The sequence below is a fragment of the Chanodichthys erythropterus genome, chromosome 7, assembly GCF_024489055.1.
Source record: "Chanodichthys erythropterus isolate Z2021 chromosome 7, ASM2448905v1, whole genome shotgun sequence".
Classification (NCBI taxonomy): domain Eukaryota; kingdom Metazoa; phylum Chordata; class Actinopteri; order Cypriniformes; family Xenocyprididae; genus Chanodichthys; species Chanodichthys erythropterus.
Window position 1 is genome coordinate 27,393,333 of NC_090227.1, and position 27,452 is coordinate 27,420,784.

At 37.7% G+C, this 27,452-nt stretch overlaps 2 protein-coding genes across 8 annotated transcripts in view; one reads left to right on the forward strand and one right to left on the reverse strand.

The window, feature by feature from the left end:
- grm3 (glutamate receptor, metabotropic 3) overlaps positions 1 to 13,127 on the reverse strand; it is a 31,943-nt gene extending 18,816 nt beyond the window's left edge. Inside the window, exons 1-2 of the mRNA XM_067390029.1 lie at positions 12,672 to 13,127; positions 8,460 to 9,333 (exon numbers count right to left, since the gene is read on the reverse strand). Coding sequence (XP_067246130.1) covers positions 8,460 to 9,333; positions 12,672 to 13,127 — 1,330 coding nt within the window. The remainder of the gene's footprint in view (positions 1 to 8,459; positions 9,334 to 12,671) is intronic.
- elapor2a (endosome-lysosome associated apoptosis and autophagy regulator family member 2a) overlaps positions 1 to 27,452 on the forward strand; it is a 197,039-nt gene that overhangs the window by 58,092 nt on the left and 111,495 nt on the right. For 4 of the 7 annotated variants that reach the window (XR_010895502.1, XR_010895503.1, XR_010895504.1 and 1 more), the window contains 4 exons: positions 1,051 to 1,118; positions 3,892 to 4,064; positions 17,030 to 17,669; positions 20,402 to 20,552. The gene's annotated coding sequence lies outside the window, so the exon portion shown is untranslated. Of the gene's footprint in view, positions 1 to 1,050; positions 1,119 to 3,891; positions 4,065 to 4,584; positions 4,596 to 17,029; positions 17,670 to 20,401; positions 20,553 to 27,452 lie in introns of those variants that run through there. The other 3 variants (XR_010895506.1, XR_010895505.1, XR_010895511.1) reach the window with 3 other exon arrangements.

The following is a 27,452-nucleotide window of genomic DNA, read 5'->3' on the forward strand; positions in this document are numbered from 1 at the left end:
AATTTCATTTGATTTGAGAGTGAATAATGACTTAAATATCGCTCTGTTCATTATACAAAGTGATCATTTCACTATTTAAAGGGATAGTTCACTTTTTTTACTCACCCTCAAGTTGTTCCAAACCTGTATAAAATGTTTTGTTCTGTTGAACACAAAGGAAGATATTTGGAAGAATGTTTGTAACCAAGCAGATCTCGCCCGCCATTGACTATCATAGTATTTTTTTCCTACTATGGTAGTCAATGGAGGGCGAGATTTGTAAATCAGAATTTTCTTTTCTTGGAGGGAAATAAGTAATACAAGGCACTTTTTTGTACCATAACATTACTTGATTCTTAGCAGGACAGTTTGCACAAGGTGAGCTTCTGTCTTGTCATTTGTGTGTACTGCAGACTCAAGATTTGCTTATGGTTTACCACCTCTATCCACAACTTTTTTCCAGCTATATAAATGTACAGCAGTTTGGACAGTGTTGTGAAATTTTGAATCATATGAGTGCAGAGATGCCATCAATGCTTTCCCACATTGCTGTTTACATGACAATAAATCTTCCATAGAACAGCAAATACACAAGCTTTTCTTTCTGTGGTGCCGGTTCAATGTGTGTGTGTGTGTGTGTGTGTGTGTCTCTGTGTTAATGGTGGGTGGATGAGCGATGACTTTGTTTCATAATGTATTATGTTGTGTGTGTGTGTGTTAAGAATGTAACCAAGGTGAAAACTTCTATATCTTCTCAGTGTCAATCGCTTTTGCTGTTCCGAAAATACACCATTGCTAAAATGATAATCTATTGTTGTGAGGCATGATAAATATTTACTCCAGATCTGTGAATTTGAGAGGCGGCTAATTAGTTGTAAGTGATCTAGTGGCTGCAGATGGGAGGTGATGGTTAAATCTCAGCATTCAGTGTGTGTGTGTTTGTGTGGCGATGGTGGGCGGACGAGCGATTGTTTTGTTTCATGGTGTGTGGGTTGAAAGTGTCTGAGAAAAGGAAAAACACAAATATCCTATTGTGTGTGTGTGTCTCAATAGCTCTTTTCTAAATTTTAGCGAGCTGCCTACCTAGATAGCATTTTGAAGCGTCATAGGAGTTCCCGACATGAAGACTGCTCCAAAAGGTTAGTAGCAGAATGATTTTTTCTTTTCTTTTCATCTTCATAATCAACTTATTATATTGATCAAAAGTGACATAGAGACATTTTTACTGTTTTAAATTTAAAGATTTAAATTTCCAATAAAAATGCTGTTCTTTTGAACATTATATTCATCAAAGAATCCTGAAAAAAGTATCATGGTTTCTACAAAAATATTAAGCAGCACAACTGTTTTTTTTTTTTTTTTTTTTTTTTTTTTTCATGAGCATCAAATCAGCATATCAGAATGATTTCTGAAGGATCATGTGACACTGATGACTAGAGTAACGATGCTGAAATCTCAGCCTTGCCATCACAGGAATAAATTACATTTTAAAATGTATTAACAGAGAAAAAAGTTGTTTTTTTTCAATTGTAATAATATTAATTAGATAAATTCAGCCTTGGTAAACATAAGGGACTTATTTTAAACAATTATTGACCACAAACATTTGAACAATATGTGTTTTAGCAAATGACATGTAAAGAAGTCATACAGTAAGCTTGAGCTTATGTAAGCTTGAGCTTATTTGAGCTTGAGCTTATTTATGCGTGGACACATTTCTGTACATTCAGTACATTGTTTCCACACAAACTTATTCAGTTCAATGTTTTTATTTGTCATGTGTATGATGCTGTGTTTAGTAATTCTGAATGGATCCATGTACTGTATATATGCAGTCAGGTCAAGGCGGGTGGTTTAGGTTTTGTTTTTTTTGTTGTTTTTTTTGGCACCTCCATATGGTTCTGCTCAGTAGCGCAACTTGACATCTAAAATGTAAACCATCTCAAAAAAGCTCTAAACAAGCTCTTTGTTGTTGCACTGTACACATAGGCCTACTGTATTCTGAATTCTGAAAAGTTTTGTTCTGCAGTGTTTTTTTTTTTTCTTCATGGGTGTTTCGGTGTGCATAAAATGATGAATTATTATTTAGACTCCTTATATCATTTGGTTAGTTGGTGTCCTTTTGGAGTCTTCAAGTGTCCTTTTTGGAAAGGTAGCTAAATTTGCATTGAAAAAAACTTGCAGAAAATAAAGTTTTATGAGAATCACCCTTCAATCTGATAGTTTACTTTGCATATAGCAGATGATGACAAAACAAATGCATTAAAGGTGCCCTCGAATGAAAAATTGAATTTATCTTGGCATAGTCAAATAACAAGAGTTCAGTACATGGAAATGACATACAGTGAGTCTCAAACTCCATTGTTTCCTCCTTTTTATATAAATCTCATTTGTTTAAAAGACCTCAGAAGAACAGGCGAATCTCAACGTAACACCGACTGTTACGTAACAGTCGGGATCATTAATATGTACGCCCCCAATATTTGCATATGCCAGCCCATGTTCCCAACATTATGAAAGGCATTAGACAAGGGCAGCCAGTAACGTCTGGATCTGCACAGGTGAATCAACAGACTAGGTAAGCAAGCAAGAACAATAGCGAAAAATGGCAGATGGAGCAATAATAACATGATAATCTGACATGATCCATGATAACATGATATTTTTAGTGATATTTGTAAATTGTCTTTCTAAATGTTTTGTTAGCATGTTGCTAATGTACTGTTAAATGTGGTTAAAGTTACCATCGTTTCTTACTGTATTCACGGAGACAAGAGCCGTCGCTATTTTCATTTTTAAACACTTTCAGTCTGTATAATTCATAAACACAACTTCATTCTTTATAAATCTCTCCAACAGTGTAGCATTAGCGGTTAGTCATGGATCACAGCCTCAAACTCATTCAGAATCAAATGTAAACAATATAACAGTAAACAATACTCACATAATCCGACGCATGCATGCCGCATACATGACGAACACTTTGTAAAGATCCATTTGAGGGTTATATTAGCTGTGTAAGCTTTGTTTATGCACTGTTCAAGGCAAGCGCGAGCTCCGTGGAGCACGAGAATTAAAGGGCCAGTAGCCCTGAATCGGCTCATTTATAATGATGCCCCAAAATAGGCAATTAAAAAAATTTATTAAAAAAAACTCTATGGGGTATTTTGAGCTGAAACTTCACAGACACATTCAGGGGACACCTTAGACTTATATTACATCTTGTAAAAAAAGTTCTAGGGCACATTTAAACATGATAAATGATGTATGCTTAATTGCACAATAAGTGCAAATAATTGTGATTAATCCCACAAAAGGGTGCGATTAATCGCAATTACAATTTTTAATCTATTGACAGCCCTATATATATATATATAGGGCACACACACATTTTTGTGTTAGTGCTTTGTCATTTAAAAAATGGCTTACAGTATTTAAAATGGCTTACAGTAATACTTTTAGCAATAGTGATTTTTTAACTTACCCAGCAGAAAACAGCATATGCCAGCTGTTATGCAGCACTGTTTGTTTCTTGAACTTTTCAATATGTGACACTTACAAAATTGCTATTTTTAAAAAACAAATAAAAAAACATTACAAAAAAGTGTATAAGCCCATATAGGCTAAAGCTTCAGTTTGACTGATTACAAACGGTTCACGCGTAGCCACATAACTGGGAGCGCTATTTCTGTTGCATACAGTTTCTCCAGAGCTCCAGATACATCACTTATGAGATTACATTTTGGATACAATGTTACTTTAGAAGGTAGTAGAAAGCAAGGCAAATCATGCGGTTTTGGAATATGAGGGCTAATATCTACAAGTGTGTGTTTGTGCTTATAGTGTCTAAATGAGTGTGACTCAATAGAAGCACTGCATCCCTCTATCTTACTTGCTTTCTTTTTCTCTCAGTTGACAGAACACCCCCCTGTAACCCTACTGGATTACCTCACCACTTGATGCCATGTGGCGACCTAATTGCTATAGCAACGGCATGTTGCCACAGTGTGTTAGGGTATTCGAGGAGTCAGGCTCTTGGAGATGTGACAGGCTCCTCGCAGCACAGAAACACTCTGACGCAGAGGGTAAGGTTTTTACACAACACCACTGACAAGAGGAGCTGTCTGTGAATAGCACTTTGTGACATCCAGCTAACCACTTCTAACACTTTTAACATACAATAAACCATAAACAGTTCCTGCTGGAGGAACGTTCCAGAAGGTGGTGGAATATTTTTCAGGGTTGTGGAGTAGATGGTACACCTGGTTTTAACATGCATCTTTAGGTGATTCAATCACAAATAATCAGATGAGATGTTTGCCAATTACACACTGAGACATTTCACAAAATATAGTCTTTTATATTCCACAGAACAGTGTTTTTTTAGTATCTTTGTTTAATGAAATCATAGTTTTTTATTATTTTTTTTAATTCATTTTTATTTTTAGAAATTCGAATTAATTCTATTAAAGGTGCCCTAGAATTAAAAATTGATTTTATCTTGGCATAGTTAAATAACAAGAGTTCAGTACATGGAAATGACATACAGTGAGTTTTAAACTCCATTGTTTCCTCCTTCTTATATAAATCTCATTTGTTTAAAAGACCTCCGAAGAACAGGCGAATCTCAACATAACACCGACTGTTACGTAACAGTTGGGGTGTACGCCCCCAATATTTGCATATGCCAGCTCATGTTCAAGCATTAGACAAGGGCAGGGCGTCTGGATGTGCACAGCTGAATCAACAGACTAGGTAAGCAAGCAAGGACAACAGCGAGAGATGGCAGATGGAGCAATAATAACTGACATGATCCATGATATCATGATATTTTTAGTGATATTTGTAAATTGTCTTTCTAAATGTTTCGTTAGCATGTTGTTAATGTATTGTTAAATGTGGTTAAAATTACCATCGTTTCTTACTGTATTCACAGAGACAAGACTGTCGTTATTTTCATTTTTTAAACACTTGCAGTCTGTATAATTCATAAACATCTTCATTCTTTATAAAACAGTGTATAATGTTAGCTTTAGCCACAGAGCACTATTAAACTCATGCAGAATCAAATGTAAACATCCAAATAAATACCATACTTATGCGATTAGACATGCTGCATGGCGAACACTTTGTAAAGAACAATTTTGAGGGTTATATTAGCTGTGTGAACTTTGTTTATGCTGTTTAAGGCAAGCGCGAGCTCTGTGGGCGGGGAGTGTGAGCATTTAAAGGGGCCGCAGCCTAAATCGGCTCATATTTAAAGGGATAGTTGATGTTTATCTGCTTTCCCCCAGCGCATCCAAGATGTAGGTGCCTTTTTTTCTTCAGTAGAACAGAAATTGTGATTTTTAACTGCAACCGCTGCAACAATTTGTGTTCTACTGAAGAAAAAAAGTCACCTACTAGGGTGCACCTACCTACACCTATTTAGTGTGTAATGTTGCTGTTTGAGCATAAACAACATCTGCAAAGATACAATGCTCAAAGTTCAATGCAAAGGCAGATATTTTCTTTCAAAGAATTCGTTGTTTAAAGACTACAACGAGCTTCTTCCCAGGTTAGTGACATCACTAACCCTAAAATGTACATAAACCCTGCCCCCAAAAAACACACAACAAAGGGGGTGAGGCCATGTTGTGCTGCCTTAGAGAAGAGGAAGAGTTTTTGTAGTAGAGTGTCGTTGCCATGCCGTCATTTTACACCGGACTGCTTCACAAACGAGGGTCAATTCAACACTAGATTTGCACAAAAGATTAACAATACGGCACATGCTAGTCAATGAGTTGAATTACCTCCACAGCAACTACATAAATTTATCCACTAACCGTTCAGAAACATCTAGATGCTTTCTAAAAGTTGTAACTTTCTCTCCATCAGTGTCTGACTCTGGTTTGAACAATGTAAGGCTGAACACCGTTACTGACAATCGTCATTTTGGCTGTGTGAGCTTTGTTGTTGTTGAGCAACCGAAGCGTGAGCAGTTAAAGCTCCGCCCTCTTCTGGAAAGCGAGTGGGGAGCATCAGCTCATTTGCATTTAAAGGGACACATACAAAAATTGTGTGTTTTTGCTCACACCCAAATAGGGGCAAATTTGACAAACTATAATAAATGATCTGTGGGTTATTTTGAGCTCAAACTTCACAGACACATTCTGGAGACATCAGAGACTTATATTACATATTATAGGTCTCCTTTAATATCAAATGTAAATGGGCTGCCACCGGTCGTACAAAATAGTAAAAGCATCCTAGTTCTGAAACCCAACAAAACCAATGACAAACGGAATCGGGGCTGCACCAAAAGCTAGTGTGAGAGCTAGAGAAGGGCTAGCTGTGTGAACTTTGCGAGTCAGAATGCTGGAAAGCACAGAGGGACTTAATTCTTCACCATAGGGAGGAGAATGTGAACTGTAAATCCTTTTGGGCTTCTCTTCTCATCTCTTCCATCTTCTATCCATCCATCCATACCAACATCCTTCTTTTGATTCCAAGCACATCTACAATCATTCTCACTCCACAAGCTCCTCCATTCTGTCTTTTCTGATTCTCTCTCTCTCTCTCTACCTCCATCTCCTCTGTCTGCATGATGATGATGATGATGACGTTTTTTCCTCCTTTTCTCCTGCATGGCTTGCCTCCTGCCTCCCTCTCAATCGCCCCAGACAGCAAACCCCACACGTCTTTGATTCTGCGCTTGAAAAATGAAGATGGTGAACTTCAAAGAGAATGTTCTTCTGCTGATGCGTACCAGCCCACTCAACCTCTCTCCCGTCATTTTATCTGCCCGATCTTTCTCTCTCTCTCACTCACTCTTTCCATCTGTCTTTGTGTATTTCTCTCTGTTCTGTGTGTGAAACTAGCGCTTCCTCCCTCTCTAGCTCTGCCTTTCATACATACACATGCACACATATGTACTGTACTTACAAAAAGTATTGTGGCGGTATAGAGATAGTATTGGATGGTAATACCATGGTATTTTGATATACCATGTAGGTTGCGTGGCAATATTTTTGATGTAGAATTGTTTTTTTTGTTTTTGTTTTTTTTTGCTAATTTCAGCATCCGACAATAAAGTGCTGCTATTAAGACTATTTAGCCAGTTTGATTTGAGTGAAAATTAATGTGTTGATGTGAGAGGTTTATATATATATATATATATATATATATATATATATATATATATATATATATATATATATATATACACACTGCCCTCCAAAAGTTTGGAAACACCCCTGGCAAAGTGTGATTTTGAATGATATCAGCATGAATCCTTATCATTTTTTTTGTGCCAATACATTAAAGTAACTTGACATTATCATTGAAGACTAGCAATAATAATTTTCACTTTGATTACATAATAATTTCAATATATACATGTCAAAGTCAGATATGCCCCTTTGCCAGCTGTGATGTCTGGTTACTGGTTTAAACTTGGCCCAGGTTTGTAAAAGGTTTTTGGGTCAGCACACCTTAATAGCTTCAACAATTGATTGCCAATTAAGTTTAGAATACAATGAACCAATTAGAACCCAGTTTAGGTCAGATAGCTGCTAATGGTGGATATTTTGATGAATCGAAAATGTAAGTTTTTTTCTATGTATAAACTGTTTATGTAATAAAATATGTTTTCATAGTTTGTGTTGTCCCTTATCAGTGCAAAATTATCACAAATTAAAAAGGATTCATGCCAATATTGTCCAAAACCCCACTTCTCTAGGACTTTTGGAGGGCAGTGTATATATATTTACATACACAAATGAAGCCTGGGTGAGAATCTTTCTTTTCTCACATTATGATATTTCAACTCAGATTAATATTTAATGTCCATTTATTTATTTATTTGGTAAGTAGTCATGTAATCAACAAAATTATGCATGGTCTGCTGGTAATTATTGCAAAATAACCCCCCTTCATGATGATATAAGACCACTCTGACCACTCTGTCCTGATTACCCTATCAAGGTTTATTTTGCATTTCTACATTATCCCTTATGTATTTGTTATGCATGGCTTACGTATAATGTAATTGTGTTGTTGTTCCTATCTTCTCTGTTTGGCGTAGTCAAATTCTCTGCATCTTTTCCTCCCCAAACTTCTAGCTATCGTTTGCTCTCGCTCTCTGTGAGTTTATCTTTAAATGTGTTTGTGCATAGCTACAGATAACTGTGGCTTAATCCCATCTACTTGCCACGCCAACCTGAGCATGCTGAGCACTTTTACATAGTTTATTTTTACCTGCCTCTCTCTCCTTCAGCTGTCAGTCAAAGCCGAGCTCTCAGCGACGCTGACAGAAGACGCTTGACTCCTGCCTCATTCTCCAAGTCGCAATCAAGACACACAGTGTCTCTAATTACAGAGCCTGTAAACCTGTCTTTTCAGAACCACAGTGTGACACAGATACGCGGCGGATGCCGTAAACTCTTACAGTACTAGTCAGAGAGAAACCTCTAGGAGAAAAACAAAATGAAGCAGGTTACCTCTAAAGTTGACGTGAAGCAGAAAGTCCCGGTAGAGTTTCCTGCCATCAATACTGCGCATGGCATCGCACAAGCGTGTGGTGTTGGCGCAAAGAGTGCGTTGCATTCGGTGCAAGGCATGCGCCATGGCATACACAGCGTTTACGACAAACATAATCTTTGATTCTGGCTCAAAATTTGAGCTGTCCACAGCCAATTCTGGGTCACAAGGTGGCTTTGGGGTTCCCGCCCCTGCTGCCGAAGGCCCGCCCAATGAACACTGAAACTTTTGCTCCCAGAAGTCTTTGAACCATGGGTTGCGGTGATTATTAAAGGGCGTGAGGCTCTGGAAGTAGCGGTTGAACTCTGGTAAAGGATTAGCCGCTAGCTCCAGCGTGATCGCCCCGTCCGCCGAGAATTCATTCCCTTTGACGATGCTCTCTTGCGCCCCCCAGCCGTCACTTGCTACCCAGAGGAATGATGCATTGAGGCGTGCGGCGGCAGCGATGAGTTCTCGAGCATCGTCGCTACGCAGAAAAAGCACGGCTACACGGGCTGTGGGCTTCTGTAGAAGCTGACGGACCACCGCCTCGTACGAAGAACGTTTCGCACTTGATCGCCCCACTTTTTCCGAAGTAGCGATGCAGATGTTTCTCAAACGGGCTTGCTGTTCAAAGGCTTCGATTCCTGTCTCTCCGTAGTCACCTTCGGAGGCAACAGTGGAAACGTAGGTCCAGTTGAAGGCACGCAGGATCTCCGCCATGGCTTTGGCCTGGTAGGAGTCTGGAGGGACGGTGCGTGCGAAGTAGTCGTAGCGGGTTTTGTCGCTGAGTTTGGCACTGGTACTGGCGTAGCTGATCTGAGGGATCTGAAATAGCCGCAGCAGGTTGGCCACCTGGGAGAAACACACACACAAACATATACAGTATTGCATTACAAACCCTTTCGATCAATAAGTCAGCAACTTATGAATTAATTATCCAAAGACTATGATACATAAAATATTCTTTTTTTAGTCATTTGATTAGATCAAGCCACATTAGCCCAATTAAGAGGACACAGACAGGCTCAGCAGGGCTGAGCAGCATGGAAATGTTTTTTTCAGCTTGGCTCTTCCATATCACACACCCCATGCTAATTGTGCAGAAATGCAGAGGATAATGTCTTCTTTGCTGCATAACACTGACATGCACAATTATTTAAATCTTAGCTAGAACAACACTTGTTTTGGGATGCTAACAAATATACTCTACAAATGAACGTAATGAATGTTTGCTAAATGCTCAAAAAAAGAGTTTGATTTTTTAAAGGTGTAAGTAGAGGTTAAAGTGAACATGAAATAAATATTGATTAATAAATCAAGTTTTATGTCAGCATGATCAGTGCATTCATAACACATGCTTTTGGTCTTATTTTGAATGTTTTAGCAAACTTGCATTCTGTCTGTCTTCAGACTGGTACAGTATGTAACACCCTTTCATTCAATGAGAAAAAGGAAAAAGGGCAGAACTTGATTCTGTTCCACTCTGAAATACACAAGCGTTTAAAAGTTCGGAGCCTGTAAGATTTTTAAATGTTTTTGAAAGAAGTCTCTAATGCTCATCAAGGCTGCATTTATTCAAAAATAAAGTTCTGTCATGACAACTCTCGGAGTGTTTGGTATGGTAATGGATATGACAATGTAGATATTTTTGGTCTTGGCGGAATAGATCTGCTACGCTGCTGCTGCTGCTTAATTGCTGCTGCTGCTGATTATTGCAGGACTTGCTACTGCCAATACATACACGACCCGCTGCTGTGAGCAAGTAAGACATGCTGCTGCTGTACGATATAGCGTACATGAATAACCGTAGCAGATCTATACAGGTGGAGCTGGGGAAGGTGGAGGGTTTCTGAAGCACGCTGCGCTATAAGCAATGCTAACTCATGTATTTAAAGATTAAGGATGCAGCTCATTGGCTACTAAAACAGGAGGAACCAATCATCTGTGACCTATAGATAATGATGTGATAATTAGCAGGTGTGTTAAAGGACCTATTAGCCTGCGCCATCTAGAGTTTCATGCCAGAACTTTGTATAAATAAGAAAGAAATATTTCTTATTATCAAGTTTGAAAAAAGTTGTGCTGCTTAATATGTTTGCATGCTCCAAAAACATGATGCATTTTTCAGGATTCTTTGATAAATAGAAAGTATTCATTTCTGTCATAAAAAAAAAAAAAAAAAAATCTTACTGACCCCAGGCTTTTGAACTTCACATTACGGACATAAAATAGGTTGTGAACAGTAATTTATGTTGGCTTTAACTCTTCCCCCGCCAGCTTTTTTGAGAAAAATCATGTTATTTTTCCCAAAGATTACAACGTGCATAAGCAGTGTTTTTATCACTTGTTTCTGCTTCATTTTTGTCTGTGTTTTGATCCAGAGATTACTCTTTCAGAAGATGCGTATTAGTGCCCTCTAACACATAACAGTGAAAACGTGGAAAGCTGGAAAATTCTGTTAATGGAGGGGAAGCGTTGTCTCATAAATGACAGAAAATTCCATCGATGGAGGGAAAAGAGTTAATGAGAAGAAACAAAACTAAATATCTGAGGATGTAAAGAAAAAGCAATGTCTAAACTTTGTTTGCTGAGAGGAGTCCCCCAAAAAAGAAAAAAATTACCCTTACCCTTTCAATGGAAAGTAACCTTACTTTATCCTTTTCAACTCTGAGATTATGTAACTTAAAAGAATATGGAGGAATAAGGGACAGAAGTGTACACAGAATCTCAAGAGAGAGTTTGCCAGAGGGAGGGTGGCAGGACTGCCAAACAACAGGCAGTGTCGTGAGAGAAAAACAATGCCCAGTCGTTGGCGATAAAAGAAGAGCAATGGATAACAATGGTTATCTAAAGAGAGACCACTGTGAGGTCACAATTCTCCTAGCTCTTTGTCAGAAACAGAGCAGTATCGCTAAATAAAACTGCAGAGTAACAGGGGGAAAGGATTGACAGAGAACAAGAAAAAGACAGAGAGAGGGAAAAGAAAGGAGGGTTAGACAGATTACGGATTTTGGAACTGATAGAGGAAGTCAGCTTTTGCTGAGCCACAAATGGGGAGAGGGTTATGCAAAATTATGCAAATTCCAATGGCTCTGTCACCAGTGATACTAGAAAGCAACAACGCACAACACACACAATAGCATAGCCGCAGTGCTAATCCGTGCACGTACATGAGGAAAGGAAAGAGCAAACTGGATTTATAGGGGCGAAGAATGGAAATGGGGGTGGTGCAGAGTTTTATTTGAGGGCGGCCCTCTAAATAATGAATTGGGTTCTTCATAGTTGGTCGGGAAAAGAGCTGTGGTGTTGTTCAGAAGTGGGCTTCTGGAGGGTAAAGAGCAGATTTGTGATTCATAAAGCCGAACCTGCAAATAATTCAGTAAAAGTAATGAATTCAAACTGTACACAAATAAAAGAGGTTTAGCTGTGCTCAAAAAATGAATTTGAAAGGGAGGTTATGCTACAAAGTAGGGCTGTCACGATATTAGATTTTTCACACCACGGTTATTGTGGCCAAAAAATTTCACGATATCGATATATCGAGATATTTATAGAATCCTTTGGGGGGTTTCAGGGTTGCTGCACATTTTTAAAGTCAAATTTAAGGCTTTTTAAGACCTGAAGAAATAAAAATTAATACTAGCCTATACATTATGGCTGTTACCAATCAAATTAAATCATTATCAACAAAATCCAAAATCCATCTAAAAAAACCCGCACAGTAAAAAATTGCTGCCTTAATTTTTTTTTTAAGTACAATCAACTTGGCTGTATAAGTAATTTCAACTTAAATTATACTGGGCTGAATCTGGTATAATTTCTTATTTTAATGAGTCAAAGTAATGTAAAAACATGCAGTTGCAGTTGTCATGACTTATTGATCGCATAGTTTTTCTTATTAATCCCAACATTTGTTATCATGATTTATTGACCGCATCGTCAATTTCTGCATTACAGTGTAAAAATAGTACAATTGTTTAGGTCTTATGTAGAAATATAGTGTAGTATTATTTTTAATACTGTGATAAAAAAGGCTGACGCATGTGGTCTGATAAGCATGTGCAAATACATTCCAACCAATTAATGTTTGGTTTAGTTAAATTTAGCAAGGCTTTTCTCATTAACTCAATTATTTCAAACTTTTTGTGAATTGTTCATAACCATTTTAGCTCAAATTGACTGTATCAAACCTGTATGGAGACGCTGCTAAAAGATCCCCCAATGACACCAGTTATGGCCAGTGGACTGTCTTCCTGAAGTGCGTAGGATCCATCGGGACAGATGAACTCTGTATCATCCACTTTTGTAAGCGAGGCCCTGACGAACTCCAGAGCCTGTTCCAGAGCATAGGTGTCCCTCGAGCATGTGTCCAAGATGTGGACGCCCAAAGCCACGCCCGGTAGCAGACCTACATCCTGGTTGATCTGATCTATGGCGAAGAGCATTGCCTCAAGCCGCTGGATGCCACGGTCTTCGTTGATCCGGCCACATTCATCCATGCCGACGCCCTTCTCATGGATGGGGAAGAGGCCTCCCAGAACCAGGTCCCCATCGATCTTAATTTCTTTGCGGGGAGAGTCTCCGCTGGAAAGCAAGATCTCGGCACCCAGCATCACCAGGAGCAGAGCACGGATCGCGAACCACATCATTTAAGGGAAGAAGATTGAGGAGGTGTAACGGTCAGGTGGGGAGATAGAGGGTGAAAGGTGGGCGTCAAGGAACTGACAGAGGCATGAAGGGGCAGTAGGGAGCTCTGTCTGGTTACTCATGGAGATCCACAGCACTGGGTTCAGCCTTTGACCTGCTGACAAACAGAAAGAGAGAAGGAGACACTATAAGGCAAAGAGAAAGCATTGAAATATAAATGTGAGATCATAATTATCAATGTGGCTGCAGTAGGACATCCCTTCTTTCAGTTAAAATGCTCTATTTTACTATAGTAAGGACATAAACTGGGCCAGACAGAGATATACTGATCATTTTTAGCCTAATTTGAGCTAAAAAAAGCAAAAGAAAAAAAAAATCTGAAGATTTCAGTCTTTCCCCATTTAAATTGTTATTTATTTATTTGGATTTTTGGATGGTTTTCCCACAAAAATGACATAAAATCATACAGCCAAAAAAGGTGAATCTTGAAAGTTGCTAACAAGTTGCTGTAGAACTGCCGTGGTTGTCCAATTCGTCAAGCATTTAGTTTAAACATGATCAGGGGCGCCGTTAAGGGGGGGAAAGTTAGGGCGATTCTAAGGGCCCACGCACTTTTGGGGCCCCCAGAGATTGGTTTTAGTAGTAATAGTACTATTAGCAATTTAATAGAAATTATAAATGTATAATCTACCAAATAATTACAAATAAAACAAAATTACGGCTTATTTCTGCATTTTCCGGCAAAATGATCCCCCCATTCACTGCATGGTTTTGTCCCGTCCTACGTAGTCTAGAGCAGTGTTTCCCAACCCATCCACTGCACCGCGCACTAATGTGCCATGACAGCTTGTCAGCTGTGCCGTGGTAAATGATAAAATTCTTAAAAAATAAACCTTGTATCTCTATATTTCTTCATTGTTTTATAAAATTAATGCTATGGTCATCCTTTATGTCTCTATGTGGGTTTTAGAAATATTTAGCCAATAAAAAGCATTTAAAAGAAGTTGTGACTAAACCTCGTTCCTCCGTTGGCTCCTCAAGCTGTCAGTCAAATCTCATATAACTCGCCACGCCTGCCCGCGCATAGTTTGGAGTCGGAGATCTCTGCTTCTTTGCAGTGCAAGGACATGATTCAAGATTCAAAGATTCAAAAACTTTATTGTCTGTCAACCAACTAGTTATGTTTACCAAAGACCATATTTTACTCTAAAAATGCCATAATAAAGAAATCAGAAATAAATCAGACTTTAATAGTAGACATTTTATGGTTGTGCTGTGCTTTGCAGTGTCAGTTAGTTCACTGTAATCACAGTGTTCTGTTCTTAGAGTTGAAAGAAGATTGTCTGCTAAACCAACCTGCCAAATTTACAACAGGCGCACTCACACGAACGAATCTCAACAAATTCACCCAATGCCAACTCCTCCGCGCCTTCCGTACACTTATGAACAGATTTGTCAAAACAGATTTTCAAGGATGGAAAACACATGAGAAACATAAATTAATCAGCACAGAAGCTGCAGACAGAAGATGCAACTGTTGAGCTGATTGAAGTAAACAAAAACATTGTGTCCGCTGATAGTGCTGTTTATTTTTTAATGATTTAAATTGGTTTAACCATTTTTTTAAACCATGGATTAACTAAAGGAATTATGATACTCAGGTAATGATATTAACATATTCAAAAAAAATTTTTTTAAACAGATATCCAAATTGCACGCAAAACATGTAGTTGCTTCATTAAAATGACTGAAAGCAAAACAATTTTTGTACATTAAATTTAATGGATTAGTTCACTTTCAAATGAAAATGTCCCCAAGCTTTACTAACCCTCAAGCCAGGTGGAAAACTCTTGCGGTTCACAAAGCTTACGCTACGTCCCACGCCTTCCCTATTCAACTTATGGAAAAAGTGTAACTGACGTGATGCCAGTTTACACTTTCTTCGTAACTTGAATACAGAAGGCTGTCTGGCAAAAGCTAGATATTTTACTTCGTAACTTGTTAAATATGGATTTTTTTTTTTTTTTTTACACAAACGCAAACGCATTGGGATCTATGACATCAAAGGGCAGCAAGCACCGCCTCTGTAGATGAAGATCAACGCCTACTTCATCACTGCCTGTTTAGCCCTGCCCACCGATTCGTGCATGACATGATGCAATAGAACAGATAGCCTAAGTAACATAGGCCTACATGGTGCTAAACCAGATCAAGCTACCAAGCAATAAACATGCCGTTGAGGATTACAAAATATTGTGCAGTGCATGAACTCCACAGTAATGCAACAACATGAAAGTAACAGTGTTAATTACAATGCCTGATCTGAAATGATTCATGTACAGTCAGATGTTCTTTGTCTGTGTGTCAGTAAATCAAACCCGTGACTAAGCGTCAACTTGCGTTGTTTCTCTTAGTAGGATGAAAATAATCTGTTATTTAATGGTGATTAAATTATATAAAGAAAGCGATCAAAGAAAGCTCCCTTTGCAATCGTTGGAGCAGCGCGCGCTGAAGCTGTCCATCAAACAGCGTAAGTTTATCAGTGACTGACGCACAAAACTCCCGTTTTATTCAACGAACCTTTTAGTTATATCGCCTTTGCACTGTTAGTGAAGATGAAAGCATTTGTTAGTGTACTGAAATTGAGTTGCAATGACGAGATCACTGCTTTCATGCGCTCAACATGTCTGTGATGACCACACAGTGTTCAACTCTGCAACCTTTCATGCCACTATCTAAATACAATGCCATAGATCTAAATGTAATGCAGCACTTTTCACGATTAGTTAACCTTGAGAGCTGTAATAGTAAAAATGTGCTAAAAGAGAGAGTAATACTAAGTTATTTCATATGCAAATATGTCAGCCAATCACAGCAATGGGCGTTTACACTGAAGTCTCACAGCAGACACGCCCCTTAAAACAGAGCGTTCATATCAGAGGGCTAAAATCAGGGTAGGAAATATGCCTTTTATTTATAAATTATGACAATTTTGGATGTAAAAAGCATACTAACATAAGTGCACCCCAGGAAACATTATAAAACGATAAAACAACGCAGTTCATGACCCCTTTAAAATATCGTCTTTTGTTTGGAACAATGTGAGGGTGAGTAAATGATGACAAATTTTTTATTTTTGGGTGAACTATCCCTTTAAGTTAGCGCAGATAGTGCTAGTGATAGAATTTGTGAGTTGTTAGTGAATAAGCAGGTTTTTGCACTGAAATGAAACAAAAGTGCCAGAGAAAATCATGTTTGGGTAAGAAACTGTTGTAATGCCAAACCCATTATGTCCTGTTATGTAGTGTTTCTTCTCTTCCCTTTCCCTATTTATACGTATATATGAAGACTTAAGATGCAAAAGCCTCAAAGTGGCGTCTGAAATTTTCTTCTAAAATGAGCATTTTTATCAAGCATGTTTATGTTCAGTTATTTCACTTTAATGGCAATGAAAAGGACTGGTGAAATTACTGAACCTAAACATACAAGCTTGATAAAAATGCTCATTTTAGAAGAAAATTTCAGACGGCACTTAGACGCTTTTGCATTCACACACACATATATATATATATATATATATATATATATATATATATATATATATATATATATATATATATATATATATATATATATATATATATATATATACTAATTAAATCCTGAACCTACAACTTTTAGAATATGCTGCAAATTTAGCTGTCCAATAAATAGCTTCTCAGAGAGCTGAGCGAAAAGCACTAATTGTCAAATCTGATGCCGGGTATGTGCGTTTCTCCATTTGAAGTAAAGTTCTGAAACTGTGGAAAAGGCAGCCTTGATATCTAAGCCTGGTTTTTGATCTTAGGGCTTGGGAAAAAAAACTCCCTAATCTGATTTCCTCTTCCACTTTTCCTTGCAGAAGGGTGGGCGAGCACAGGCGGCGGCGGCTGCGATGGGGGGCGGATTTATGAGGTGTGTGAGATGGCTTGCTGGGTTTCCACGGCTCTGGCAGCTACACAAAGGCTCACAGCCTGGCCAGGAGATGGCTCAAAGGCTGGATAACACTCTACTGCAGTGATGCTATCTCCACCGTGCAATGCAACACAAAGCACAACACGCAGGCCTCTGGCAGCATCACACTAACGGCAGCTTTCCTCATTATCTTCTTCCACCGTGATTCAGTCTGCCAGCCAAACAGCAACAATGGTGCTCTCACTGGGCAAAAGCTACGCGGCCGCCACCGGTTTAAAGCGTCTCCACTTGCTTGAGTTCTTCCTCTCTCTCCTGAGAGGTCAGTGGGAGATCTGGAGGGCTGGAGGAGAGGGGAGGGAGAGTGCTTTCTGCTTTGATGACAGACTCTTGGACTCTTCAGAAGTGGACTGGTGTTGTTTTAGCACACTGAGTCTCTGTGGCCACACCGGGTGAGAGGAAATTCAGGGCCGCTTCCCCCCTCACACTCTGACGCCGAGCATAACTGAGTGAGAATGCGAGGAGAATGTGTGAGCGGCCCTGTCAGACATCATCCACAAGTTGAAATGTGGCGAATGGCATGTACTGAGGTATCCAGCAGGGTTGCTCTATCTATTTATCTATCCATCTATTGTTCTATCATTCTTTCTATCTATCCTTCCATCCATCCATCCAATTCTTAAAGGTTTTAAACTTCTCAAAACATTTAAATAAAGCTTTGTCATTTGTACATTTCAAGTTTCTCAAACTTTTCTAGTTAAAAATTACAGATGAATTTCTTTGCCTTTTAATTGAACTTTATTACATTCATTAAGAATTGTCATTTAAAAGGCATTTTCAGTTCAATTCTGTATGGTGAATGAGAAAATAAGGAGGTCTCTTTCTATGTTTGTGATAATTACATATTTAAAATTAAATTAAGAAAACGTTGAAGAAATATTAGAGACAAAATGTTTAAAATTCTAATGGAACAAAGATGCTTGAAGTTATGCACTTCATCAGTGCATATTATTTCAAAGAAAAACATCAAAATGTAATAACTTTCCCTGCCTCTGAAAAAACTTTCCTTTTTGTTTGACGTCACTCTTTTTTCAGCCTTTTTTCTTCTGACCACCTGTCATATAGAGAGCAGTTTGCATGTTCTAATCAATTCCCGACGGATAAAAGTTATTTTCTTGTTGAATATCCTGCTTCTCTCAGAAATGAGGTATGGGTTGGAAACTTTGTTTTGTAATGAACAATAAACATAACACATATATAATTGAAAATATGGTCTAACACATTGTAATGAACAATAAACATGACACATATATTCAAAATAAGAGCACAGAATTGTAACTATGATTATATATTTCTCTGTAAACATGTCTGTCTTAAATCAGTGGAAATATAATAACCAGCTGTATGTTCATGTACACAAAGGGAGCCCCTGTGCATAATTTGTGCTAATTAATTATTTACATTCTCTGCTAAGTTGGAATCTAATTTTAAGAACAGGTGTTGGCATATGTGAAAAAGTTCTCAGACTGGGCTAATTAATTGCATTTCATAACCATTGGAATTGTAGAGAGATAAATGCTTTAAAACTTAGAGTCTTGCTCATTAAAAAAAACTAATTAAATAGCATTTTATTTATATAATGTGAAACTATATAGTGTATGTAGGGTATTTATATAGCGAAAACCATACTTGAGTAAAAGTACTGATACCTTACATCGAAAATGACTCCACTGCAGTTACAAGTAACCAATTCCAATACGACTTGAGTAAAAAGTCTTATCTGATTTTAACAGTACTTAAGTATTTTACTTATGCTGAATGTAGGCTCAGAGATGCACTAGTCCTGAGAGACATGCCAGTGAAAATAAGAAACAATTGATTTGTAAGATGAGAAATCAAGTTTATTTTCTAAAGTCAAAATAAAACTGAACACGTCAATATTACAATGAATCAAGATCGACATAACAACCTTTTAAACGTCTACAAACTCTCAAGTCTCAGTTGAGCTCAAGTGCACAGAAAGGCCATAAGTAAACCAATATCCTTCAAAATGGTCTTGTCAATATAGCAGATAAATAAAACAATGTTAAGTAAAATTATATAGTCAAAGTCTACTGTATGTGCTGGTTTGAGCCTCATCACCAGCTGCAGTCATTTCCTCATCTAATAAATCAAACATCTTCGATCAGCAACTACCTGCTAATTGACTCACATTCATGTAAAGTATCCTTGTTGACAAGTTTTGGGTGAGTAAAGGCAAAACGCACAAGATATAGTACCTTCATTGCCCTTAGATGGCGATATCACTTCTTTATATCAGAAACAAACTGCTGCAGAAAATGTTAGGTGTCATGAAAAATGTAATTTGTAACTGTATCACAGATGTAGTAGAATAAAAAGTACATCGACTTGCTCAAAAATTTAGTCAAGTAAAGAGTAAAAACTGCCAATACCTTTGATACTCTAGATGCTCAATATCAAACAGATCTGATTTTGACAAAGTTCTCCCAACTGCATTAACTTCTTGGCAGTAGGAAGTCACAAGCATTTTTGTTCCTTCCCTCAACCACCTACTGTAGCCTATCTTTAAGCAGTTCCTCTTGGCTAATCATGTTAATTAGCTAAGAGGGTTAGGACAGAAGAGTGGTACGGGGTGTTTTTGGGGTACAGAGTGGCTCAGGAATTAATTGGATTTTGCTTGCAGGCAGTTCCTTAACAGCATGCTTAAATCAAACAGTCAGCTCGAAAAAATCAATTCCAAATTCCTGTGCCAGAAAAAGGAATGGGAAAAAAAACAAAACTAAAGTTATCCCTTTTTTCAAACAACAATGCTTGTCTTCGTCCATGAAAACTATGAAATTTGTTTTGCTTGCTTCAAGGGCCACAGAGAATATTGTGAGTGTTTTAAAGTGGAACTCTTTTGTCCTGGTGCAATTATTTGGAAATAGTCTTTATTGGAGAGAGTCTGGATCCTCCTGGGACAGCATACTTTCTATTAAACTGCATACTTTTGCTTTTTATATGAATTCAGGAATAATAGCAGGGCTCAACAGTAAGGATGACCCGGGGCGAGTATGAGAGTTTCAGACCAGTTGACAGAATTGTCACTTGCCAGTGCTGCGCTGTCACTGCGTTTTAAAGGGGGGGTATGATGCTATTTCATGTAGCCTGTTCTGACTTATTTACACTGTTAAAGAGTTGGATTCTCATGCTAAACATGGCCAAAGTTTCAAAACATGAGTTGGACATATGATGGAGTATTTCTGTTCCAAAAATTCTCTTCCAAATCGTCACAGGATTCTGATTTGTTTTTTTTTTCAAGTATCGGCCTGAGTGATGTCAACGGGGGCGGAATTCCTTGTATGGGCACTTCGCCCGGAAGGGCGTGCGCGCACACGTCGACCAGAGCGAGAGCAAAATCACGCCTATCAACGCGCGTTCGTGTTACGGAAGTCGTCGGCAGCGCTGCACAGGTAACAGGACTGCACGAAATTAACAATGTCACCAAAGAAGTGTGTTTTTGGTTGTGAGGGAAAGATAACCTTGCTTCCCAAAGAACCCAGCATTAAGTGGAGCTGAGAGATTTGTTCTCACGCATTACATTGATGCGCTCTCGATATTTGTTATTAAAATAACCATAGAAACTGATAGTTACAATCACTTTTTTATTGGTTAAAATGAATGGAGAATATCTCGTGTTTTTCCGTGGCTGCTCGAGCCCTCAGGATCGGCACTGGTTTCATAAACAAGGCCCAGCTCCACACTGGATTTACAGATCTTTTGAAACTGAAAGATGGAGCGGTCGATGGAGCTGTTTTGTTGGCAATAGGCGCCTAAGTGCATAAACAACACGAACATAGTGAATTCATAAATTCAGTATTCATACGCTATATTCATCATAGTGATTTCAAAAGTTATCCATGGATAATACGATGGTGTATTGTGTGTTTAAATACAGTTGTTTAGCTGACCATTGATAGCTTGATTGATAGATGGTCTCTACACAAAAGCTTCTTCTATGTATCATATGTATCTTTTATAAATATGATTAAACTAAGGACTTTTTGGAGATATGAAGGATGCACTACTACTCTATAGGTACTCAACATTAACATGAGATTAATCTTCAAACTTTAAGCTTGTTGATCATGTGCATGTGTTTTTATGCCTTTCAAATTTAAACATTTGGTTTTCTGTGATGTACTTTAGCATTGTTCTTGCAAATTAAATATGTCACCAAGTTAACATTATGTAGCTGGCTTACACAGATGAGGCTTTGTTGAAACTGATAATGATTTATGGTACTGTGGATAGTGGAAGCATCAGTTAGAATGGGTTGAAAATTATAAAGTATTGTAAGCCATTGTTTTCCAGCAAAGTTGTGATTATAAATATATAATGTTACTTTCTAAGAGTTACTGGGGATTTTAGGCCCTGGAGATGTTTTGACATGTCCTGGCATTTGTGCTTAATGAGCTCAGATGGGAAAGATTGTACCTCTTGTTGGTTTCATACAGATTAAATAATCAGAGATTATTTGTTTTTTGAATTGGTTGATGTAAATGTAGACATTTCAAGCTTTCGATATCTTTCTCATGTCTATGTGGCAAGAATTTGCTGAGTTTCGGTTCATTTTTCTGACACGTTTTAGATAGACATTCACAGAGACTGAGACAGCAGAAAGCACAGTACACCCTGTTTATTTTCTTTATTTTACAAAAGCAGTGTTTTGTTGTTTATATTTGAGTTTACACAAATAAAAACCCTTTATAATTTCGAAAGATGCATTACTCTTATCTATGACCAATAATAACAGAGTATTTCTGTTCACTGTTACGAGAAAAAAAAAATGCTTCAAAACGTGTACTGCACTCAAAAAAATAACTTGTTGGTCTAACTTAATTCAATTATGACACCTATTTCCACACAGTTGAACTGCTTTATTTGAACTTAAGCTAGGTTAATTGTACTGATGTGTAAAATTCATCCTAATTGAATGAGATCACACCAGTTTCATTTGACATATTCTGTGAATGTTTCCTGAACATAATTCACTCTTGTTGATCCAACCAGTGCTATTGCAATTCAGACTGGTGCCCTTGTGCAGTGTTGCTCAAGTTTTCTGCGCTTTTGAGGAAATGGAAAGACCTGTTAGTATTTAAGTGTTTAATGTTTAGTTATTTTGAACATTTAAAAGAGTTTGTAGCATATAATTTTTTTTTTTTTGTTACCATCGTGGTGAAGATGTGCGCTTGTGCTTAGGTTGTGTGAGTAGCTGCTGTACACAGACATACATGTTTCATGACCGTTGAGAGGGGTAAAGCTGATGACCATATATAGACTGTGTAAATTATGTGCTGGCCCTCAAACTAATTTATTTATATTTCTATAAAAACTAAACTAAAATAATGCTTTTTCGTATGCAAAGTAACATTTATAGCATGCAAGTGATGATCAGGTAAAGAACTTCTCATCACTGGCTTTAACACAGTTAAAGCTTGTTGAGAACAACATAAATTTATTTTACGTAGCCAACTAGAGCCTAACTACAAGGTCTACATTTCAACATAATGGTAACCTCAAAAAATCGACATAACATAAACTCTTTTAAATGTCAAATATAACTGAACATCAAACTTTAAAAGGTATTTCCCTTTAAAAAACACATTAAACAGCACTTAAGTTCAACATTTACTGTCCTGATCTTTCCCTACGCAAAGCATGCTGGGAACTAGAAATCCACTGCCCAGTTTCAATCAATGCAACATAAATGATTCATGTAGTCCCAACACAAATGGTTTAGGTTAACCTAACATTTTGCAAATTTAATTTCATTTAACATAATACAAATGAGTGCAAATGCCAGTTAAGTAAAAAACTAAAGATTTGTGTTGGTTCAGCTTATTTTATTTAAATAAACTGAACAAGCAGCTAGAATCATTTTTTTGAGTGTGTGTTAATTTCTCAAACAAAACCTTTTTTAAATTAACAATTAAAATTTTTGTGTAGTTTTACATAATATTTTAAAATTTTGTATGTGTCATGATCACTGTCAGTTCCTGGACTACACTTCCCATAATCCTCCCTGCCTGTCACATGCACACTCCAAACCAATCACCAATCGCCACACACAGCTGTAGCTCATTACCTGGACTACAAAAGACTCACACACACCACCACATTGCGAAGTCTTGTTTACCCCGGTTGCAATTCTGAGCGTTTATATCCTGTCTGCCTGTCTGTTGTTGATCTTGCCTGTTACCCGTTTACGATTCCTCTGCTGCCTACCCCTGACCTGTGCTTTGTATACCGACCTGTGAGTGATATCTGCCTGTCCTGATCATCGCCTGTATCCCGACCACGACTCTGCTCAGCTTCGTTACATTATGTAAGCAGATCTTACTAAAACGTACGAATAAGATTGTACAAATTCATACGAATTAGCCACCAATTTGCCAAACCATAAAATAGTTACAAATCGCCATGATACTGTGTTGTAACTGCCACAAAAAAGAAATAGATAACTTATAGGGCAGGTATAAATCTGAATGACTGACCTGGCCATACAGAGACACAAATCCTTATTTTTGATAATTACCGTACCTAGAATGTCAAGAATTCAAAGCTGAACCAACAAGATGACATTCCCATTACTAGTACAGTGCTCAGCGTAAATAAGTACACCCCCTTTGAAAAGTAAAATTTTAAACAATATCTCAATGAACACAAAAACAATTTCCAAAATGTTGACAAGACTAAGTTTAATATAATGCAGCTCCCAGACACCAGCAGCACTCATGCAGCCCCACATAAGGACACTGCTTCACTGTAGGCACCATGCATTTTTCTTTGTATTTCTCACCTTTGCGACGCCATACAGTTTTGAAGCCATCAGTTCCAAAAACATTTATCTTGGTCTCAACACTCCAGAGTGAGTTCCAGTGAGTCCCAGTAGTCTTCATCTTTGTCAGCATGGGCCCTGGCAAACTCTAGGCGGGCTTTTTTGTGCCTGGGCTTTAGGAAAGGCTTCTTTTGTGGACGGCACCCATGCATGCCATTCCTCCTCTATTGTGTCACGGGAAATAGTCACCCTAGTTTGGCTTTCTACTTCTATAGATAACTGCAGTGAACTTGCATGCCGATTTTCTTCAACCCTTCTCATCAGAAGACGCTCCTGTCGAGATGTTAACTTCCGTGGACGACCTGGATGTCTCTGTGAGATGGTTGCAGTTCCATCTTTTTTAAAACTTTTGTACCACTTTTGCTATAGTATTCTGACTGATAAGTACAGTTTTGCTGATCTTCTTGTACCCTTCACCTTTCTGGTATAAAGAAATTATTTTCTTTCTCAGGTCTTGTGACTTTTCTCTTCCATGTGGTGCCATTGCTGACAGCATGAAATGGGAAGGGGTTTTAACACCCTTTTATAGTCAACTGTAAACAGAATCTGGACACCTGTGTAATGGATAATTAGACTCACCTGTGGTTGAATTCTTGTTAAATTAGACATTTGTAGTCTAAAATTTAGCTTTGCTACAGAGACGTTCAGTAGGGTGAACTCATTTTTGCATCACCGTAATTTGAGTAAAACTGAAAATTTTGTTCTCTAAGTTATATTATTAACCTTACTTTCATGTTATAAGTTAGACAGATGTTATATAAAACTTAGTCTTGTCAACATTTTGGAAATTGTTTTTGTGTTCATTGAGATATTAGTTTAAAATGTTACTTTTCAAAGGGGATGTACTCATTTACGCTAAGCACTGTATCATATATTTAACACATTTAGTTAAGCCTGTTGTGTATGCAATACAATTTTACTGCAGCAAAATGAGAGCTTGTGATTGGCCGAGATATTTGACATCATCCAATCATCTGTCAGAGCTCGCATTTACAATGTTGTAATGTGCACTAGAGCCTTTGATGACTCGTCCTTTCTGTGAGTAACTCCTCTGATGATGAAACGCACCAAAAGAGGCACCGGAGAGTCTTAACCAGCATGCCAATCGATTCATCTGCCAATCAGCAAAGCAGATCAAGGGAGGACATTACCACAGTGCACTACATTAAGACAGCACATGGTTTTAGAAATGGAGTGGAAGACAAATTACGCATGGAGGACGTATCACTCACTGATGTGTCTGATACCAGATACAGCTCATTAAGAACCTCTGTTGTCATCTAAATCTCTTTAAAGTCACTGCATGTTGATCTAGTTGAGGTCATGTACAATTCGTCTGTTAGATCTGTGGTTTTTAAACCACAGTGGTTTAAAATGTTGCGTCTATGATATTCAACAGTGCCTATGATATTGCTTGTGCGTTAGTTGGTGGTTGCTATGTTGAGTATGTTCCATAGCAACCACCAACTAATGCACTAAAAATCATATGCTGCGTCCCAATTCGCATGCTATCTGTCCTAAATAGTATTTGAAGAAAGAATTAGTATGTCCCAAATCGTAGTATGTTGAAATGAGTATTCCAAAGATAACCGGATGGTCTACTTTTTCCAGTTAGAATTCGAAGTGCGGATCCGTGCACACTTCTAACGGCTAATATTGCCCATAACACATGCGACTGCATAAACGTGCGACTACATTTCTCTCCGAAATGGTAGGAAATTAAATTTAATTGAATGTTGAGGATTTTATCTGTGACAAGATGATTGACAGGACAGTTTAAACAGTTACAGGTTGCGTAACTAAGCGACAGAACGTCCGTTAAAGATGCAATTATGACGAGGTAGTATGTCCCAAAGCTTGCATACTCTTCTGCTACACATTCAAAAGTATGTACTTTTTCTTTACAAAAACAGTACATACTTTTAGGATGTAGTATAAGTAGGTGAATTGGGACACAGCAATATACACCAGAATATCAGGTAGACTATTGATTGTTGCTAGGGTGTTGCTATGCAGTAACTACGATGTTTTGAGTAATTTTTAGCATGTTGCTATGTTAGTAGTAGGTGGTTGCTAGGGTGTTGCTATGCAGTTGCTACTGTTTTGAGACTTTTTTTGCCTAATGTATTTAAAGTTTTCACCTTGTTTATTAACACAAGGTCATACAATTTTTTTTGCCAAATGTATTTATTGAAATGTTTATCTAATTTAAACATTAACAAAAATACAAAATAAAAAAAAACTAAAACATTATCCAAACATTACATTACTTTTTCCACAATTTGAATCCTTTAGCATGTTGCTATGCAGTTGCTATGGTTTTATATGATAATTGCTAGGCCGTTAGTAGGTGGTTGCTATATGTTCTGGGTTGTTGTATTTTGCTTACTTCTGAATGACTGTTTGGGAAGACTTTTAAATATGAAAGTCAACAGTCTCTATTATATTTTGGTGCCTACAAATAGACTATGATTTTTTTGCACCTGTTTTATCATTCCCCAAGAAAACGTCTGAGCGGTAAACCGCGTAGGAAGAGTAACACAGAGAGGTTTAATAATTAAGGTTAGGTTCAGATAGGGTTTATTTATTTCTGAAGTATGTGTTTGTGTTCTGTGTCTCTGCATGTATGTTATGAGAGTTTCTGTAAGAATGCTTTCCCACTATTGAAGCAAATCTTTAAGAAGGACAAAAAGATCCACTTGAGTTCTTCATAGAGGGGGGTGGTACTAAGCTTGAAACCTGGCACCACAACACACTCACATGCCCGATGGACCATTACCATCAACCCCCGCTAAAGGAAGTAGCTATTCAGAGCCAGAGAGCTCTTCATTTGTTTCCCATGCTTTAACACAATCTCTGTTGTGTTTAGGATGTTTGTAGCTTAATGGTTCTGGCCTGCTTATTAAAAGACTGTAGTTTCAATCTCAAATCACTTGAAGATGCTGCATAAATTGTTCTGCGAAAAAGTCTCTGAAATGTATATATTGTAAACTGTTTGAGTTTTGTATGCACCTTATTCCTGACTAGCCTACTGCGTTTCGAATTATGGGTTGCACTTCCTGTTTGGAGAACTTCCATTTAAAAAGACTGAAATAAATCATTTTAAATCATAAGGTTGCCCTACAAATAAAGCTTATTCGTCAGATTGACTGAATGAGCTGTCAATTTTTCTTTCATGTTTTATTTTCAGACATCAGGAGAATAACGTAACGCTTGGTATTAACATGTTATCTTGGTATAACATGTTATACGAATATCTATGGCAAGAGCTCTTTTCAGTTGCTGCTTTCTATCCTCGTGATTATTTTCTTTTGTCTCTTTGCATACCATTGTAATAGTATGAAAAAGGACAACATATGCTGCACATTTGTGGTCTGTTCTCCCGATATAATTTACACTATATCACATTAATAATTCACTGGAATGCACAAAGAATCTCTCGTTTTTCTCCTCAAAGCCTCACGTCTCTTTC